Source organism: Phoenix dactylifera, unplaced genomic scaffold, assembly GCF_009389715.1.
Source record: "Phoenix dactylifera cultivar Barhee BC4 unplaced genomic scaffold, palm_55x_up_171113_PBpolish2nd_filt_p 000051F, whole genome shotgun sequence".
Lineage (NCBI taxonomy): Eukaryota > Viridiplantae > Streptophyta > Magnoliopsida > Arecales > Arecaceae > Phoenix > Phoenix dactylifera.
This window is the reverse complement of record NW_024067670.1, coordinates 876,264-897,914: the sequence shown is the minus strand read 5'-3', so window position 1 is coordinate 897,914 and position 21,651 is coordinate 876,264. Positions and strand designations below refer to the sequence as shown.

Genomic DNA, 21,651 nt, shown 5'->3' with positions numbered 1-21,651 from the left:
GTCCATGAAAACTGCAGGCATATTTGTCAAACCAAAGGGCATAACCAAAAACTAATAATGTCCATATCTAATTTTGAAGGTTGTCTTCGACATATTTTTCAGACCTTATTTTCAGCTGATGGTAGCTAAAGCAAAGACTAATTTTTGAAAATACTTGTGCCCCTTGCAATTGATCAAATAAATTATCAATCCTTGATAAGGGGTATTTGTTCCACACTATTACCTTATTTAATTTTTGGTAATCTATACAAATATGGAGACTACTATCTTTCTTTTTCACAAATAGTATAGGAGCATCCTAAGTAGATACACTAGGCCTAATGAAGCTCTTGTCCAATAGCTTCTACATTGCTCCTTCAGCTCCCTCAACTCAGCTGGTGCCATTCGGTATAATGTTTTGGAAATTGGACTAGTGCGAGGTATTAAGTCGATGGAAAACTCAATCTCTCTATCAAGAGATAGTTCTGACAAATCTTCTAAAACGATATCAGAAAATTCTTTCACAATAGGAATATTCTCTTACTAGAGCTCCCTCTATTAGGTGTCACTCGTAGTAGCTAGGAATCCTTCACATCCGTTTCTAAGGAGATGCTCGGCCTACAAGATTGAGATCACTTTTGGTGGAGTGGATAACTTGCTACCCACAAAACTAAACTTTTGGTTAGCCAGGGATATGAAAATTCACTATTTTCTCAAAGCAGTTAATGGTTACATGATGTGCTGCCAACCAATCTATCTCAAGGATCAAATCAAAGTCCTTCATTTCTAGTATCAATAAATCTGCTTTTATCTCTCTATCCCTAATATCCAAGATACAATCTTTGTAGATATAGTTAAAATAAGAAAACCCTCGGCCAAAAGTATCTCTCTCTGCTAAGAAGAAAGCTTGTTCATATATCTCAATTTAGTCCTGAAAAGGGAGAGGGGAGAGGTAGAGAGCGAGGCCTAAATACCAAAAGTGTAGGGATGAGGCAAAGCCAACTAAGATGAAAGAAGCTGCTGCACTGCTTCCTATTTAGTATTTCTGCAACCTTTTTCTTTTATAATAAACTAAAAGATTATTCAAACATTTTACACTCATTTGAGAAAAAAAATGGATACCTTCAAAGAAAGTAAAATCATGAGAGACAAACTTCTTCATAGCTGGACAATAGCACTTGTACCCCTTTTGTGTACTTGAGTAACCAAGAAAGCCACACTTGACAGCTTAAGGCCCTAATTTATCACTAGTTGGACCTACAATATGAATAAAGGCAACATATCCAAGAATACTAGGAGGTGAAGAAAACAATGGAGCATATGTAAGGAGTTGCAAAGGATATTTCCCTTCAAGAATTGGGGTAGGCATATGATTTATCATATAAGTAGCGGTAAAGATAAATTCCCCTAATAAAATTTGGGAACATCCATTCCAAACAGAAAAGCCCTAGTGACCTCCAGTCGATGGTGATTCTTCCTCTCAAAAACATTGTTCTATTGTGGCGTACAAGTACAAGAAAATTATATTTTGACCCATTCTGAGGCAAAGAAATCAATTAACTCCTTTTGATATTCCCTAGTCTCATCAACATGAAAATCTTGATTTTAACTCCAAACTGCATTTCCAATATTTTGTAGAAAGAGAAAATAATGCCAGGAACATCATCCCTGCATTTCATCAAATATACCCAAAAATTTTGAGAAAAAACAACAACAAATAAATGACATAATGATAACCAAAACAAGAGAAAATAGGAGCATGTCCCCAAACTACAGAATGAACAAGCTGAAAAATAGAAAAGGCTTGTTACTTGGAGGATAACTTGTCCTACAACGTTTAGAAGATCAACATGTTTCACAAGATAACAAAACTCCTTTATTCAACTGAACTGACCAGGAAAAATTAAACAAAGAGACAAAGGAAATCTGTCCAAGTCTATGATGCCAAAGTTGAACATGGCTTGTGACATTATTGATATCATCCAAACATGTTGTAGGGGTTCCATCAATAACAAGAAGTAAAGACGATTAGCTTCATGGACACCACCAATCATCTTCTTCATTTCCAGGTCCTGGAAAACACAATGGGATGGGAAAAATGTCATGCTATATTTCAACTATTTGGTAAGCTGACTTACAGATAACAAGTTACAAGGAAATGAGGGAACATGAATTACAGATGGAAGAGGCATGGAGGAGCATAGCTGATGAGTAGCATTTCGGATGCATAATATATTGATCCATTAGCTAACCTTACCCCACCAAAAATAAGAATAAGAGAAGAGAAGCCCTCTTGCTTACTGGCCATATAGTCAAAAGATCCTGAATCTATGATCCAAGAATTCTGAGGTAGACTGAAAATGGTTAGCTGATGCATGAGAAGAAATACCTGTTGCTGCCTCCAATTTGATCATGAAATGAACCTTTAAGAGATGCTAACTGCTGAGACAGATCCTTGATAATCTAATATCGAGAATCAACAGTGCCACACTAATTTAATGAATCTATACCAGTTTGCTCCCCCTCAACAGAAGCAAATTTACATTTGAATGCCACTAATAGTTGGGTGAGGATTTAAATTGCAGCACCTCCATGGTGTGCCTTATATTTCCAAAATGACCGTACTTTAGCTTTTCTTTCTCTGCATCACTTAGCTTAGAACGGCCTTGTATCTTGCTAGAGTTTCCACCTTCTACCTTTTGCAGCTTCATAATCTCCTAGTAATGCTGATCATTCAACAGATCCAAGACTCCTAGACTTTGACGTTCTACTTTCTTCACTTCTCACATAGCTATACATGTCCTCCATTGAGGGAAGATTATCTTTGGCTAAATTTGCACCCTTTACAGCTCCATTTCAGGTGGTAGTCTAGGAAAAAATGTTGCTGGTACTCTATTCTTTTATTTATCTCTGCAAGATCAGTAGTGCAGGGCTGATAATTTTCTACAGAGTTCACTCCTACAGAGATAATCTTACTTTCTTAGTAAACCATAATAATCTTCTACAGAGTTCACTCCTTGCTTCATGGTAATTTTCTTCCCATGCAAATGATATAATCTATGATTATCATGCTTTTGACAATGTCTTCTGAATTTTATCCAGATTTCCTTTGCAGTGGGGAGAAAAAGAAAACTTCTACATAATATGAGGCTCCATTGAATGTAACAACCAACTTATCACAGCTAGGCTTTCTCATCATGGTTGCATCACCTGCTTGCGGTTCTTTAATAGACCCTGGGATGTAGCCCATCTTCTTACAGCTACTAATAAACATTCTAGCAGATCGTTCTCATTCCGAATAATTCTTTCCATTCAACTTTACTATGGTGATCACCAAATTTGGAAAGTCATTTTGACTACTTCCCAATTTTGAAACCATTTTCAAAGAGTCTCCCATCTCACGAATAAATGTAATACTAAGAGATCGATGCATTAAAAATAATTGCAGTCAGAAAAGATACCATCAGCTTCATATTTGATCTGAATCTTCTTTCCCACAATCAGATCTAATCTTCCATTGGCACAACTTTATTGGCATGATAGCAAATCTAATCTGCTGTAACAAACAGCAAAAGAGCCCTTTCACATAACGCTAAGGTTTCAATCAGTTAATTAGACTGGAACCTGCTATGATACCATGTTTTTGTTCTCACATCAGAAGCAAATAGGATCAGCTTCGAAATTATGAGTAAAAAAGAAAGAAGAAAAGAAGAATAAATTGAGATGAGAGGAGAGAGGACAAAGAAGAAAGGCTAAGAGAAAAGAATCTGAAAAATAGTGTATGAGAAAAGAGATTCAATGTGGTTCTCTTCTTACCACCAGTCGTTTATATTATTATTTGGTTACAATGTGTAGACAAACATGCACCTGATTGTAGAATACAATATTCAATAATTATAGGTAGTACAATCAAGCAACATAAATAAGGAAAAGATATAAAAGACAACGTGGCAAATAAGGAGCACAACAGATAAGGAAAACAAATTCTCTCTACAAGATCAAAGACATCTAACCCCAGAAAAAATATAGCACACCTAATTCCATATAATCAAAGATATACATCTTTGATACCTGAATTGATGCTAAGACATATAGGAATAAGGAACTTCAAGGTTTCTTGTAGTTTGGAGCTTCAAAGAAAAAGCTAAAGCTTGCAGAAATTTTCTATTTGAACATAAATATTTTCTTAATTATAGAAATTAAATTATTGGTAAAACAAATGATTTTGCCCATGGATTGATGATCTAGGGTATGATTTGGTTGAAGTGGAATCTATGGAGATAGTTACTCAGAACTAAGGAATGCTGAACGGGCCCGTACCGGCCGGTTCAGCCCATACCGAACCGGTCCGATTCGGCATTAGAAAATGGTACCGGCCCGTATCGGTCCAAACCGGTCTGAACTGACCCCCGTACCGGCCTGTACTGACTAGGCCAAATTTTTTTAGGCTTTTGGAGGCCGAGCCAGTGGTACCAGTTCGAACTGGTCCAAATCGGTATTGAACTGGTCCGGTGGCCGACCGGTATGCCTACCGGTACCAGGTCAGTGATCCTTGAGCAGAACCACATTTTTTTGCTGTAATTTATTTAATAAATCTTGTTTTAGTTATGAGCCAGCTATCAATAGATGAAAAGAAGAGAAAATAATCAAAAACTGATTAACAGTGAGGTTAGGATAAATTTTCGAAAAAGAAAAACATGCAAAATTGTGGGGTTTTTAATGGAAAAGATAAATAGAAAGGCAAAAGTTAGCTAATATTATCGACAACAAGGGTTCAATCACGATCCTGAGACTCTTACCAGTCCAGAACCTCGGGGCGGGATACTACCAGGGTGCCCCCATCCCAACACTTCAGGTAGGCTACCATCTCGATGATTCACAAGCATGCCCCTTTTTTGATCCCTCTTGTTTGTTGCTTTTACTAAATTCTTAATGACTTTAGGAATTATTAGTCAAAATAGGTGACGGTTGAAAAGTTCCAAATTCAAAAAGAAATCTAGAAGTTCGAAATTGTTAAAAATAAAAAATACAAAAATAAATATATATATCATTGAAAAAAGGCATTCATAATCAATCTGATGAGGAAGTGCAGAATCCAGCAAAACAGCAAATTCCTTTTAAGAATGACTTCCACATATAACATGTGAATAAGAGTTGCTGGCCCCTGCCATGTGGGAAATTGAGAAAAAAAGAAATGGAGAGAAACAAAAGAGAAAGAAAAGAGTATAGAAGAGGGATAGGGAATGAACTTTTTCGCTTCCTTTTTTTCGAAAAAATAATTTACTACTATAGCGATTCAAATTGACAAGTCAAAATCCCATCCCATGAAAGACCAATGCTGTGGTCCAGCTCAAATCCTTGATGCTTGAGCGTGGATGCATAATCTGGTGTGTGAGGCTGTGAGCCCATTTTGTTTTCAATGGATAATTTATGCATTCGCAAATTATTCACGATCTTCATCAATTTGATGATAAAATCGTGATCCATTCACAAATGACTGACTAATCTGTGCAACAATTTTTTAAAAAGAATACTGAATATTGTAACCATGCTAAGAACAAGTTTGTTGGAAAAGGAGCGAAGCCAAGTAGAAAAGGAACTTGCTCCTATCAAAGGAAAATGGCTGACTTATAAAGTCCCAATTGTCTTAGATAGGTGGACAAATATTATAAAAAAAAAAAAACAGAGCCTTATAAATATCATGGTTGTCACTAATGGCAAGGCAATCTTCATTGATGGGATTAATTATTCATCTTTTAAAAAGTCTGGTGGGCTTCTTCTAAAAGTGTTGATACAATTGGGGCTAATAAACTTGTTTAGGTGCTCACTAACAATGCCTATAATTACAAAGCAATTGGTCATATAACTGAAAGTAGATACTTTCACATAGTTTGGTCATGATGTTTGGCTCATAATTTGGTCTCTTGATGAAAGATATAGCAACATGTAAGCATCCTACTCCAAGGACTGCCGAACTGGTATGCCGTACCGGTCGGCGCCTGGCTCGGTTCGGTACCGGTTCAGACCAAACCGAACCAGTTGGCTTGGTTCGGCAATCCTTGGCCTGGTTCCCTCATCCGCACGCCGTATTTTTTTTTTGGAGAGTTCTCTCTCTCTTTTCGAACTTTTTTTATGAATTTAAGTATAATTTGATATTTTTTTATTATTTTTTTGATATTTTTTTAATGTTTTCTGATATTTCTATTATTTCGATTTAAGCTAGATGATGCATCTTATTGCTTTAAAATGATACAAATAATAAAATGAATAAAATTAACCGGAATCGGTGTGAACCCACCTGGCCAAATCGAAATTACGGTTCGCATCGAATCTTGGCCGAACCGGACAGAACCATCCGGTTCGCTCTTGTATCGGCCGGTTCCAACTGGAATTATTGTTGTTTCGGCCCCGTAGGGGCCAAAACCGTTTTCCATGAATGAACCAACCCGATCAGAGATCGGGTCAGCTCGTTTTGGCCCGAACCGGGCAGTACAGCCCAGTTCAACAATCCTAGTCCTACTCTCATTTTCATGGGATACATTTAGAAAGGGGAAAGAAATTGTCAATTATGGAAAAAATAATATCCATGTTATTATTCTAAGCTTAATGTGTTGAAAGAGAAGAAAACCACATTTGGGCATCATTATTTCGTTATGCATTGTGGGGCATCATTATCTGGTTATGCATTGTTGGGCATCGTTATTTCGTTATGCATTGTTTGTTAACTACTAAAGGAGCTTTAGCATCCATAGTTATAAGTAACCAATGGGCAAAGTGAGGACTGGACATGAAGAAGAGCATAAAAGGTCCCCGAAACTATCATGGATGACAACTTTTGGACTAAATTGAGGTTCACATTAAATTTCACAAGTCCTGCTCATGTATGATCAAGTTTGCTAATTCTGATAAAGCTACCATTGAAGTATATGAAAGATAATCCAATTGTTTATCAAGCAGTTCATGATATGGTAGTTAATTTATAGGATAAGTTGAATATTCCTCTTTATTGCATTGTAAATGTTCCAATACCAAAACATTACCCAAAAGTTGATTGGAGTCCTATGGCATGAGGTGAAAAAAGATGCAAGCTAAATGCTGATCGTGAAGTTCAGAAAGGTTACCTCGATACTCTCCAATCATTAGTTAGAGATCCTAAGAATTTTTTGATTATTAAAAGGCATCTAACCAACTTCTTTCACAATTAAGGGGGTATTTGCTTGATTGAAAGCCATTGGAGATAGAGATGAGAGGGATCCTATTGTCTGGTGGGATACGTATAATGCAAGTTCTCCAGAATTGCCTGGGCTTGCAACAAGGGTTTCGTCACAGAATGTTAATACTTCTTGTGCAAAGAGATGTTGGAGAACTTATTCTTTTATCCACAATTAAAGAAAAACAAGCTTAACGAGGATGCAATCCAATCTTTGGACTCGTACATTATTACTCAATGTTATTAACAAGGTTTCAATATGACTAGAAATTTAATGATAAAGACTAGACTCCTCATCCTAAAATGTTGATTTGATGAGGATTCTGAAGCATTAGAAAAGTTGGCTATGACGTTGGATTCAGCACCATCTGCTGAACCCTTAACAACAGCAGATGAGATGCAATCTAATTTGGTACTGTTTCAGCAAATCAACTTCAAGCACAATGTCAACTTTAAAACTTACAAAATGACCCTGAATGTCATCAAAATTATGATCTAATTATTTTGTTGAATATGAGTTTTGTTGAGTATTTTTCAAGAAAAAGTGTTATGGTGTATGGTATTCTTTTGAATATTTTTGCACCAAGGTATGTTTACAATTTATCAATCTTTTCGTTATAATGAAAATGAAAACTACCTCTTTGCAGGATCACAATCATGCTTCCATGGTTGATCAAAGTGTGTTAACTTCAAACTAGATTTGAATTCTCAATCTGTTAGTTATTTTAAACATGTAGGAAAAAATAGCTAGAACAAAATAATAAATTTTAATATATGTGTGTGTGTGTGTGTATGATGTAGTCAAAGTTGAGGATCAGATATTCATTGTCAAAAATAGGTGATTTGGGCAAAAATAGTCTAAAATTGACTCCTTGTGTGTTTTGATTTTAGTTGGTAAAAGTTTCACGTTTAAATCATTAGGAGAAGTCTAAGTTTTTTAATTTCTAGGGATTCTCATGCCTATTTTTGGGCCTATTTTTTGTATTTTGTTTTTGAAAACTATTTTAAAGAGTGTCATCTAAACATCCTACTTTGGGTCCTAGTTGGATTAGAAAAGTTTTAAACAAGGTCTGCCGTACCGAATCCGGTAGGCGTACCGGTTGCCTACCGGATCCGGTAGGCGTACCAGTTGCCTACCGGATCAGTACGATTTCGGTTTGTACCGAAATCGGGCGGTACGAACCGGAAAGCTCTTCCCCGCCAGAGCTGGGGAAGAAGAAGAGAACGAAAGAGAGCGCGGGGAAGAGAGGAAGGAAGACCTCCTGTGGCCGCTATCGGAGAGCCGCGGAGGGGCGGCGGAGGCCGGCGGGGGAACCCGCGAGGGCGCGGTGGAGGCCAAGGTCGCGGCTGCGTCCCCTGTTTCGAAAGAAACAGGGGACACAGCCGCAGTTTTTAATTTGGGGATTTTAAGTGAAGTCGGCAACCAATTTGCCGACTTCACTTAAAAATTTCCAAATTAAAAGCAACTGATATGCCGACTTCACTTAAAACCCCCAAATTAAAAAGCCGCAACCGTGTCCCCTGTTTCTTTCGAAACAGGGGACCCAATCACGGCCTCGGCCTCCGCCGCGCCCCTACGAGTTCCCCCGCCCCCCGCCGGGCTCTGCCGCCCCCACCGGCCTCCGACGCCCCTCCTCGGCTCTCCGATGGCGGCAACAGGTGGTCTCCCTCCCTCTCTTCCCTGCGTCTCTCTTTTTCTCTTCGTCTTCTTCGTTTCCGGCACGAAACCGGCCCGTACAGGTTTCCACGGCTCCGGCGTACCGGTAGCTGGCCGGACCAGGTCGTACCAACCTATACTGGCCGGTACGGGCCGATTCGGCATACCATGGTTTTAAACTTATTAGAATTATGATTTGAGAAGATTTTCATGATCTTTTATGAGTCCTATAGTATGATGAATTTCTCAATTATTAGGAAAATGTTTTGGATTTTCTTTTGTGCTTGGAAAGTATAAGGAAAAGTCCTTGTTCTTCTAGGAGTCCTATTTTAGGAGTATCATGGGAATCTGCAGTTATAAAGGGTAGTTTTGCTGCTGAATTCAGCATTGCAAATATTATAAAAATTTCAAAATTTTTGTTCTTCTTCCACTTTATGCTTTTCTTTCAACTTTTGGTTGGATTCCTTCAACCTGAGGCATGTTCTTGACCTCTAAAGCAAGGATTACCAAACAATGCCAAACAAGTTGATTCGGAGAGTATTGAACAAGATCATTAGTTGTAGGCATGGCTCAGCCAGTCGGTTCCGTATATAGGAGCTTGATTTTTTTTAGCCTTGTTTTGTTCTCCCTCGCTTGGTCGTGCGGATTTGAAGCCTTCCATCCCTAAAGCAGCGAAGTCCTTTGTCCTCGAAACTTAATCGTCGAAGCCCATCCCAAGTCAGTCCCTCTCTCTCCCTTTCTCTCCCTCTCCTTCTCTCTCTTGCTTCCTCTCTCTCCTCCCTCTCCCCTCCCTCTCCCTCTTCCTCTGTCTTCCTCTCTCTCCTTCTCCTTCCCCCTCTCCCTCTCCCTCTCCCTCTCCCTTTTCCATACACCCCGGAATAGCAGTGTATGGATTGTACTATACTGTGCCAGTTATCGGCTGGAACAACATCTAGTACTGATTCGACGAATCTTACTCTAGAGTGCCACCACATTCTTGTCTTGCAGGTTTTTTGCATCTTACCCTAATATTTTTAGATCTAACTTAAAAATATAGGTCATACAATACTATAGATTGGCCTTTGAAGGACACATCTACATCAAATTGTATCACAGTGCAGGGATGGAACCACTATCTTGGGAGGCCAACAATATTAGTTGATCAATAATGACAAAACTATAATTTTCCTAATAAGTGCTAATTGCTAATATTGTAAAAATATATCTCAATTTTAGTTTAAAATTGTTACAGGATAGCCATGAACAACAAAGGAAGCAATATAAGTATATTTAGAAGGGAAAAAATAATTGAGATGAGCTATTTTAGATATAAATGAAGACTCACTAGCTAGGGACCCTATTAATGGCTTATTGAAAGACAATCTCATATTTGCTCTTACTTTTCCTTAAAGCTATTTTTCTTTGTAGACACTCATAAAACTCCAACAAAAATCCATTGCTGCCTAAGTGGGAGTTAGTTTTTTGTGAAGGTCCATGAACACCACCATAAAGGGTGGATGGTGTATGGGAGAAAGGTGATAATAGAAACACAAATGTAATGAGCATGGGGCAAAGATGCTCTTCTTGTCCTAGGAAAACTATTAACCAATATGCCCAAAATTCCAAGGTTGTGTTCTTGGAACCTAATCATTCATTTCTATTTGACAAAATTTATTTATTTAGTTATTTATTTGTCAACATAAGATGTTCCTTAAGAATAGGATACAATAATATAACAAGCATAGTTTTAGCTTGATTTGGAAGCTAAAGCTATGGAGGAACTAGAATTAAATCTTGGAAAGCCTAGGCCAATATACTGCAATAACCAAGATTCCTCTCTATCTACTATATAGTACATTAGGTATTTACCGATGTTTGGGGGGGCGTAGCCCCTATTGTCCACCCCCCCGGGCTCATCCATATCATAGCATTAGAAGTTCCTATGCCATCGATTTTTTCAAAAGTTGCAATGGTGGTGAATAAGTAGAATTAGACGAATCATTCCAACAACATGAGGACGCACTAGGCCATGTGCAGCAGCAATTAGATACAACTACATTGTAGATGGAACACAAACAAATGGACAATAGAACAAAAGATTTGATGAAGTTGTAGAAATCCTAAAGTGTTGGACCAAGATAATTCAGATCAGCCCTCCTTTTCAAATTTGGAAAATCATGTCCAAAATATGGAAGGCGGTACCATTCTGAACCGCTTAGTTCGGAATATACTGAACCGTACCAAGGGCAGACTAGCATGGTTCTAGCCCTCAATTCGAGAAATCCAGTGAGGGAGGGGGAGAGGGAGAAGGAAAGAGAGAAAGAGAGAGAGAGAAAGGGAGGGAGGGAGGGAGGAGGGGGAGAGAGAGAGGCCGAGAGAGAAAGAGAGAGGGGCTCCGCCCCTATTTTTGTGCGCCCAAAGGAGAGGGGGCTTGAAAGCCCTCTCTTTCCTCTCTCGGCCTTCTCCTTCTCCCCTTCCCTCTCCCTCTCTTTCCCTCCCTCCCTCTGCCTCTCTTCTTCTCTTTCCTTCTTTCTTTCCCCCTCCCTCACTGGCTCTAGCTATGCTGGTACAGGCCTAGAACAAAAAAGCATGGTACCACACCCATACCGTGCCATCGGACAACAAGTATGGATTCTGTATTGGCACAGCAAACCTTGGTCCAAATTAAATCCCATGGTGCACATGGAAAACAACACTTAAAATCTGATCTTGATTTTCAATTATTGGAAAATAATACGCTGATTTCTCTTCTCAAAAATAGTCATATGCTGATAAAAACATCACGAATCAGCAAATTAGAACTTTAGAAACTCATTGGTAGAAGAAGTATGGGTTTTAAGTGCATGGACAGCCCGCGATATCTCACAGTAATATCGGATAGCAAGCTCATAATTTTGTGGAACAAATTGTAGAGTATTACCATCATAATTTTAGAGAGACACATATGGGTCCTCGAGCTCCTTAGAAAGCAGTTGAACCTTTTGGCATGATGGAGAAAGGAGTAAAATTGGAAGTTCTAGGATTTTATGGAAAGATGAACACTAAGGTATTCTTAGATTGGCTTTCAAATGTGGAAAATTTCTTTGCTTGACATCAATTGAAGGGTGGAAGGTGCAACATGCAACAAGAAAATTAAAAGGGGCTGTTAATATATAGTGGAATAAGGTTCAAAAAGCAAATAGAAGAAGTGGCAGAGGAAAGGTTCACAAATGGGAGGAGATGAAAACAAATATTGAAACAATGATTCTCCCCGTAGATAACCAACAAAGCTTATTATCAAGTTTAATCAGCTTCGACAAGGAGTAGGCATGGTAGATGAGTACATGGCAAGTGGGAGAGTATGAAACTGGAGATGTATCAGCAACAAAGTGCAGAGGACTTTAGTTGGCCATACAAGATATGATGCAGGACAACTTGGGGAGGCCTGTTTGTGCATAAATGGGCATAAAACATGAGGAAAGCCATGGAAATAGAGAGAAAAGAGAGTAGAGAAGGGTAGAGAAAAGAAGACTAGAGAGAGAGAGGAGCGTGAGAGCGAGACGAGGAGAAATAGGAGGATTAAAGAGGGATAAGAAGAAGGAAAGAAACTTTCTTTCTCAAACAACACAAACTCATACCATACAATTCCTGATTCAAGTCTATCGTTAGCTTTCCCTTACCATGATATATAGCCTACCCTAACTTAAAGGCCAAGTAACAAAATGAAATAAAAACCGTAACTTGGAGCCCAACTAACTTGATGGACAAGCGGTAATTAAAAGGATTAACTTGATGGCCAAGTAAATTTATGTCTAAGTTACTTAAGGAATTTAACCTAGTATCCATGACTAATTAATGAAACATTAAAAAAGGCAAAACTTGATAGATGATCAATTTTGGACTATCATATAACTTTGCTCCAATCTTTTAAGTTGATGCTCTTAGGAGTTCTGTAAGGACTTAGATCATCATAATGGAACATATCTCGCACAATAGATGCCCTTGACTTCATCAAGATGATATGACTGGGTTCAAGCTTCAGACAGTTGAAGAAACCTATCAAATAAGTTTATGAAAAGAAGAAAAATTTGAAGAGAAGAGCTATTATGTGCCACCTGACTCCAAGGCTCCTATTGCAACAGTCAAAACCTTAGGACAACCATCTAAAGTTACAGAAGCCATATCAAAGGCATCCAAATTGACATATAGACAGCGTATACCCTACTTGACAAGTGAATACTACAGTTGGTAATGAAGAACAATAAGAGCATGATGTTCAAGATGATACTTCTGAGGAGGGTTGATAAATATCATCATATATTGTTCAACGGTATGGAAAAGGGATGCACTTATTTGTTTTTATCAGAATCACAATCACAACAGCAACTTTCAGACAATGGCTAGCTATGCAATACTGTCTTTCACACAAAGGCTGTTTTTGTGGACACCATTGCACACTTGTCATTGACAGTGGAACTTGGAAGCACTGGAAATCATGTTTCCCAAGATTTTGTTCAAACGTCAGGTCTTTGATAAAATAAAATTGCTCATCCTTATTCAGTTTCATGGTTGGACCAGGATAGCAACATGATGGTGCAATCACGATACTTACTAAACTTTACCATTTGGAGACATGTTACAAGAGCAAGTATGGTGTGATGTAATACTTATTGCAGTGCACAAATTCTGCCTACTCAGCCTTGCATTTTTGAAAAGGAGCATTCAGTGAGAGAGAATACTTACACCTTCCTTCATCACAGACATCAAATTACAATTACACTAAAGCGAAAGAAGAGCTCTAAGTATGGAAAGTTTTCTTGAATGGTTCGGGCCAATTCATTGGAGCTGAATCTCTCTCAGCCAGAGCGGATTGATGTAGTCAAAGTAGATAATCAAATATTCATGGTGAAGCATAGGCGATATGGCAAAAGAAGGTCTAAAATTGTGTCCTCATTTAGGAGAAGTCTAGATTTTCTACTTTCTAGGTATTTCCATACCAAATCTTGGGCCTATTTTCTAATCCATATATGAGTCCTATTTTAAGTAGGAATTACAACTAAATGTCCTACTCTGGGTTCTAGTTCGACTAAGAAAAGTTTGAATTATTAGGATTGTGATATGAAAAAATTTTCATGATCTTTTATGAGGAGTCCTATATGTTGAGTGATTGTTGTTCCCCTATTTGATTTTGATGAGCCCAAAACACTTGAGTATATTTTATATTATACTAATGAATTCAAATGAGTGTTTCAGGAAAAATATTGTTGAATATACTAGAATGACTTAAAAAAATGGTTCAAAGAGTTTAAATTCAACCTTTTCTATGTTTGGAACCATTTCAATCTTCACCCTGCACTCGAGTCGACTCCAAAGTTTCTTGAATCGACTCTGGCACAAAGACTGCTAACTGGCACGCCCTCGAGCCGACTCCCAGTCTAGGCGAGTCGACTCCGGATGGATTGGCAGAAAGTAGAATTTCTAAGTGCAGAGCGCGAGTCGACTCCAACTGAGACCGAGCCGACTCTGAGAGCAAAGACAAAGAAATATTTTCTAAGGTACAGTACTCGAGTCGACTCCAACTGTAGGCGAGTCGACTTCTGCGAAAAGACAGAAGACCTGCTTTCAAGCCAATTGTTATCGAGTCGTCTCCAACTGATACCGAGTCGACTCCAGCTATGGACGAGTCGACTCCAACAAGAATGACAGAAGAATGTTTTCTGGAGCACTGATATCGAGTCGACTCCATATTTTCTGGGGCACTGAGATCGAGTCGACTCCTGTTAAGGCCGAGTTGACTCCAAGGACCAAGTCAGAGATCAAGTCTTCAAAGCTTCTGATACCGAGTCGACTCCAACAGTGGACAAGCCAACTCCAACAAAACATAAAGTCAGTTTCTGATTCACTGAGATCGAGTCGACTCCAATGAGGGAAGACAGAAAATCAAGTTCTGACTCACTGAGACCGAGTCGATACCTGAAGGTCGCGAGTCGTCTCCCACTTTTGGCGAGTCGACTCCTAAATGTCGCGAGCCATCTCCTGGAAGAAACGCCTAGTCAGTACTATTAGAGATACAGTGAGCGAGTCGTCTCCTGAAGAATACGAGTCATCTCTAGTTTCAGCCGAGCCGTCTCCTAGTCGCGTGAGTCGACTCCAATCTCAACGGTCATATTGTCAGGCTGCACAGTAATGTCAGAACGGCTCTCTTACTCCCTCTAACGGCTATTTTTCGAAAAGAAGAGCTTCGAAAAGTATTTAAAAGGAGAGGAGAAACAAGAACATAGTATCCATTAAAGGGCATTCAGGTTTACATCTTCCCAAAAGAAAGATTAGAGCCGTTTTAAAAGAAAAAGAGGAGTAACTACTGTTCTGAAAAAGTCGAGGTATTTCGAATTGTTTGTTGACACAGAAAGCCCTTTGCGCGGTACTTTCGACCAAGAAAGAATAGGTCGCTTACATTCAAGGCTCGATTATCTGATCCTCAACCACCGGCATATTCAGAAGAGGATCCAGAAAAGAAGAAGCCACATCTTCCTTCAGCATAAAATCTATTTAAGAGCTTCTTCCTTTTCATATTGTTTATATTATGCTGTAACTTTATAACTCATATATTCTGATTTTATTTCTTGATTCAATCAGAGGATTGAATCAAGGGGATTGAGGTTTGTTGGTGAGCCAATGTAAAATTAACGTTGTTAAGGTTGTAGTTGGTGAGCCGGGGAAAACCAACTGGGTTGGATTGTCAGCCCGGAAAAACAATCGGTTTAGTTCTAATCGGTGAGCCTGCGAAAACCGACCGAGTTCGTTGTGATCTCATGAAAACAACAAGTTAGATTATAAGCTTGTAAAACAACCGGGTATAATCCTAGGAATTATAGTGAACTTCCAAGTGGGGCTTGGGGAGTGGACGTAGGAGCAGGGTTGGCTCCGAACCACTATAAAATTCCGTGTATTTGTGTCATGGTTCTTTGAGCATCTTTACTTTATTGCTTTATTAATTGGTTGATTAATCTTCTTAGTTTAAAATCAAGAAAGCTTTCACAAGTCATATTAGATTACTTCAAAAAGTACCAAAGTTTTATTAGTACCCAATTCAACCCCCCTCTTGGGGTGTCTACTGGGCAACACTATAGTATGATGAATTTTAGTATTTCAGAAAAGTTGATTTTCCTTTGTGCTTAGTAAGATAGGGAAGAGTACTCGTTAATCTGGAAGTCCTACTTTAGGAGTATTAGGAGAGTCTATAGTTATAAAAAGGGTAGTTTTGCTATAATTCAATTTAGTATTGCAGAAATTTATAAAATTCGAGAATATACATTCTTCTTCCACCTTATTCCTTTTCTTTCATCTTTTGGCTAGATTCCTTTTGCTCGAGGCTTATTCTTTGCCTCTAGAGCATCATCACAATCCCATTGTTTGGGTTTTCCACACCTTATTCTAATATTTTCAGATCTGATCCACACAAGTTTCATAGGTTGCCCTTCCAATGACTGGTCTATATATATAGATTAGTTTCAAGTTACACTTGTAACCATTTTAGAATTATACTTTTTTTGACATGGATGATGGGGGTCCCTCATTGATGATCCGAGCCATTGCATGTGATCAAATACCTTTGAACTGCTTACACATAAAAAATCATATGATTTGGGAGTTTCTAGCCTATGAATCAGGTGGACAAAAACAATTTAATCACATATTGTTTTGTACATGAGCAGTTTAGTGATAATAGATTATATCCAATGGCTCAGATCATCAATGTAGGAGTCTCATCATCCAATTCAAAAAAGAGTGTAACTTTATAAGTGTTACACCAAGTGTAACTTGATCCTAAACCTACATATACACAGACATATGTATATATATATAAAATATATATAATATATTATATGTATATATATATATGTATGTATACATATATAGTAATGCTAATATGAGAGTGCCCACACAACAGCCCTAATAACATCAGTCCTAACCAAACAACTGGGGGCTAGTATTGATGATTCAAGCTATTGGATAGTCTAATATCTCTGAATTGCTTACTAACAAAAAATTATGTGATTTGGAAATCTCTAGCCTATGCATCTAATGGTCAAAAAAGATGCATTATTTCATGTTATTTAATATATCCATCTTTGATCGCTAGATGCAAAAGCAATATATAGGCTAGAAATTGTCAAAATCACTAGAATCTTTGATAGTAACATAGTAGATTGCATTCAATAGCTCAAATGTTTAATGTTAGGTCCTCAATCATTTAGCCAGGACCTACCTTGTTAGGGTTGTAGTGTGGGTGCCCACTTCTGCACACTCGCACCCACAAATATAAACACCTTAAAATTCTATTCTCCATGTTTAAACTCGATGAGTCTAAATAAGATCTTAATAACTTAGTTTCTACTCAAATAGGATGTCAAACCAACCCTAAAACATAAGCCCAAAAGATCAATTAAAAAAGTAATAGAATTAAAGTAAGAGAGACGACAAGCCCCTAATGTATTCAAGCTGAACCAATAAAACCTAAAATATGCTAAACCATGCTCCATATTAGGGTAAGCCAAATCGTGCCGAACCTGCCCAAATTGAACTAATTGGTTACCAACACAATTCAGCTGTCGGATCAAGATATAAAAGGCCTTGTTCAAATCCTAATCCCCTATTTGGAGCTGCCCTTTTTGAAGCGCTAATCCTCATTCGAAGCTCTCTATCCCCATCGAGTCGATGACAACGATGACGTCCTAACTAGGTGAGACTCTCTCTCTCTTCTCTCTCTCCCCCTCTCTTGATCTCGTCATTGGATTTGGAGCTCTCAAAACTTCCCATCGATGGCTTGAAGCTACTCGGCCTCTCTCTCTCCCTTCCTCTCCTTCTTCCTCTTATCCTTCCACCTCCCCCCCCCCCCCCCCCCCGCATCTTCTCATATTCTAATGCAAAAGTATGAAAAAAATAAGTAGGTAAAGTCTGATTAAAAAAGATATTATTTTGCACCAAGCAACTACAATGTCATACCATTTTGCGGTAAGAGAACATAAATCTTGAGGGAATTTATGTTGCATTGTTTTCTTCCCACAATATAGGTATAAATTCCCAACACTTACCTATTTGTCTTAAAATCGCATCTCCAACAACATCCTTTAGTATATAAGTACAATGAAATCATTTGCATCCTTTAGTATACATGGCTATCCATGTTCTGGAAATCTTCATTCAAGACTTATTAACAATGTTAAGAATCATCAATTAACTTATTCTTCTCACTTTCTTATTAGCTAATTCATAATCTTGCCCCTCTCATCATGTCTTGAATACAACATTTTTCTGAGTAAACTCAGTAAAAGACACCGCGATGTATCCATACATCACACTTGCATACATGGATACTAGCTTCCCTCCAAGAACACATCCTATATGAACATGTAACAGTTCTTGAGTAAGTAACCAATAGCAATTTCCAGCATTTAATCATGCTGAGCCCTTGATTTTACTAAACTTACAACATATATAAGCAATAGTTAGAACAGTAATTTTAAAATCTAAAAGCATGTAAACATGTGCATGACAAAAACTCCAGTTTATGACTAGCTATAATCACTAAACATTGTAACAAGGAGAAACCAATAGCATGAGAGGGAGAAAATAAATGAACATGGTTTCTATCAAAAATAAGATGAAGCATCAAGTAGAGCTACAAAAGGGGGCTCTCGAATCAACCACTTACAGGGCATATCATCCTCTAGCATGAACAAAATTTGTCCTAATGCAACATTTTGCATTGAGAAGGGTGGCTTCCCTCATGGAATCTTTTCACTGCTAGCCATGCCGTGCGAAAGAGGAAAGATATTGGAGATTGTAGGCCATCATTCAATCATCATCATCAGATTCCGATTCCTCATCTGATGCATACAGCTCACAGCATTCATCCTCATCACTACCATCATCATGATCTCCATCAACATCATCATCATTATGGTTCATATCCTCCTCCATTTTCTTCTCCATGCCATCTCCTCCGCCACCAATCACATCATCCTCCTCCAGTACCAGCTGCGCCATGCCCTTGCCCCGGTAGAGAAGCCCCGTCCTCATGACATAGTAGAACTTGTCCCGGATGCGAGCGAGCGGATGGTTTTCCACCAACTTCCCCTTCTCGTACCCCTCTCGGAGGACCACCGTGGTGGTCTTGCACTTGAGGGACAGGTAGAAGATCCCCGGGTAGCGGGTGAACACGCGGGTGAACTTGTGGGGCAGGCCAAGCTCCTCGCGGAGGCAGCGCAGGTAGTTGCGCTTGGTCTTCTTGTGGACGGTGAGGCTGAGCAGCTCATGGAGGACTCCGACGACTCGCTTCTCCATGAGGTCGCTATCGGGGTCGATGCCGGAGGCCTCTTCGTAGGGGGAGACGTAGGGGAGGCGGTGGAACTCCTCCATCCAGGCCTTGACCTTCTTCATGGATCCATAGCCGCGGGGGAAGCGCATGGGGAAGGCGAGAGGGGCGGAGGAGGAATCGGGGGGCTTCTTGAAGTCGCGGTAGGAGGGGTCGGAAAGGGAGGCCTGATGGCGGCTCTGGAGGGCGGAGAAGGCGAGGTCGTCAGGCCAGTCGGCAAGGGAGAGGAGGGGGACGCCGTCGTGGGGACGGCGGGAGAGGCGGAAGAGGTCGCGACGGGCGGGGACGAGGGTGGAGGGGAAGTCGAGGGGAAGGCCGAGGTCGTAGCGGAGAGGGAGGAGGGAAGGGAGGGGGAGGGCGCGGGAGCGGGACATCATGAGGAGGCGAGCGAGGCGGTCGGCGGCGGTGGGGAGAGAAGCGGCGAGGGCGGAGCGCTCGAGGCGGTCGAGGAGGAGAGAGGCGGGGGCGAGGGAGAAGGCAGGGAGGGAGGGGAAGCGGGGATGGGGGGACTCGCGGAAGAGGGTGGGGTAGCGGCGGAGGAAGCGGAGGACGGGGACGGTGAGGCCAAGGGGCTTCTGGAGCGGGGCGAGGGAACGGGCCAGGACGGCGCCGGAGGGGCTGCGGCCGATGGCGTCCTTGAGGAGGCACGCCGCCTTGATGTCGGTGTCCCGGTCGATGATGTGGTCCAGGCCCCGGTTCTTCACCCACTTGAGCCGCACCTTCTTCATCGTTTGATCACAGAAATAAAGAGCAGTAGCTAACACCGTGAGGATTGCTGCCCTTCACCGCCGCCGATTTAACAGAACACATCCGTCTCTTCTATGCCGAATCCGACACATCTCACTGCGTTCGCTCTCCCTCCTTCCAAATTCTCTCCGAACCGATTAATTAAACTCTACTCTGATCGCTCTGTTGCATGTTTATTCCAAATCCTCCCTCTCCTCCGTCCTCACCAGGGAGTGCTAACGAGGGGCATGCGAGACCTACACTCGCGTGTAGGTGGGATAGCCTTGCACGTGCGGTAGATAGAATTGTAGAATCGCCAACGACGCGTGTGATCCCACGAGTGAGAAATTCGCCATACATCCTTGTTCTGAACAATTCATCTAGAAGAACCACGTGTCTGCACCTTATCTTTTATACTATCTCTTTTTTTCTAATTTTATTGGCTATACTCTTACCTATCGTGTGTGAGCCGCCATTGTACCAATAAAAAAATAATAATTATCCGTGTACCATACCATCAGCTCATCTTATATCCTACGCTACATCTACCACATCACACAACCAATCACAACCATTTATCTTGAAGTTATCTTTTCTTTTACCATTAATTTTCTTGCTCTTAGTTTTCTAGTAGAACTCTAGTTGACCAGTGAGAGTAGCAACAGAATACTTTGTAACCCGAGCTACATCCTACCTTCTCTCTTCTGATTGGGCAATGTAATGGTAGTGAAAGTCTTTGAAGGTCAAGTCAACAAGATCCATGTTGCTTTTGTTAACATCCTTTTATTATCCTCTTTCCGACTAATCTGATGTTGGTGGCACGCTCATGCATCTACCCCAAACTAAGACACAAAACTTGTTATCCTTTCCTACTAGCCAACAAGCTTTATAGCATGCTCGGCTTTCTTCAAATAAAAAACAGAGGAGGATAAATTTTCTCAAAGTTTCCTACTAACCATCAAACTCAATGTTTAGATTCTATGAAACTCCATGTATTGATGTTTTAATTGTTCTTGAAACACTATTTTGAGAACTCTTCAAAATAAAGAATCACATTTTGAGAACTCCATGTGTTGCTATTGGTTGTATACATTCCTTTAAAGACACGCTACGTTTTTTATTATTTTAAAGATCCATCAAATGTTATTGTTGATCGGATGTAACTCTGAATATTATGTAATTATTAAGAGCATCTTGCTTGAGTTTAAAAGGAAATTTTTTTTATCTAAATATAGATATAATCAGATTTTTTTTTCAAATATTAATCAAAGTTTGAACAAAATCCAGTGATGAAAACTAGTAATAAAGATATGTTCATAAAGAAAAGATTCAATTTAAAAAATAATTTTAATAAGCATTCATTAATAATAAAAACTAATAATAATTATATAATCATAAAGAATATATTTAATAAAAAATTATAATTTCAGCCGGTATTCATCAAAAGCAAGAAGCAAAATTTTAATCAAAGCAACAATTCAAAAATAAAAACTATAACAATGTATTCAAAAAGAATAAATTTGATTTAAAAATTATAATTTTATTAAATATTTATTACATGCAAGAGAGATAGACATAATTCAAAGCTCTATTTAAAGTAAGAAGTAGAACATGGAACACAGAAAAAGAGATAAGAAGTACCTTATATTGAGAATCCAAATGATCATGTGTTCACTCTCCCTAGTTAACGTGAATGTATGCTCATCTACACTCATACTAGAAGTATCTAAATATAAATATGAG

At 39.4% G+C, this 21,651-nt stretch overlaps 1 protein-coding gene across 1 annotated transcript; it reads right to left on the bottom strand.

Annotated features, from left to right (window-relative positions):
* Positions 1-1,668: 1,668 nt before the first annotated feature.
* Positions 1,669-20,191, bottom strand: LOC103716987 (protein WHAT'S THIS FACTOR 9, mitochondrial). The gene is made up of 2 exons (XM_039116080.1): positions 18,520-20,191; positions 1,669-2,051 (listed from the first exon to the last, which is right to left on the bottom strand). The coding sequence occupies exon 1, from the start codon at positions 19,908-19,910 to the stop codon at positions 18,663-18,665; it is 1,248 nt and encodes a 415-aa protein (XP_038972008.1). The 5' UTR covers positions 19,911-20,191; the 3' UTR covers positions 1,669-2,051; positions 18,520-18,662.
* Positions 20,192-21,651: the final 1,460 nt, after the last annotated feature.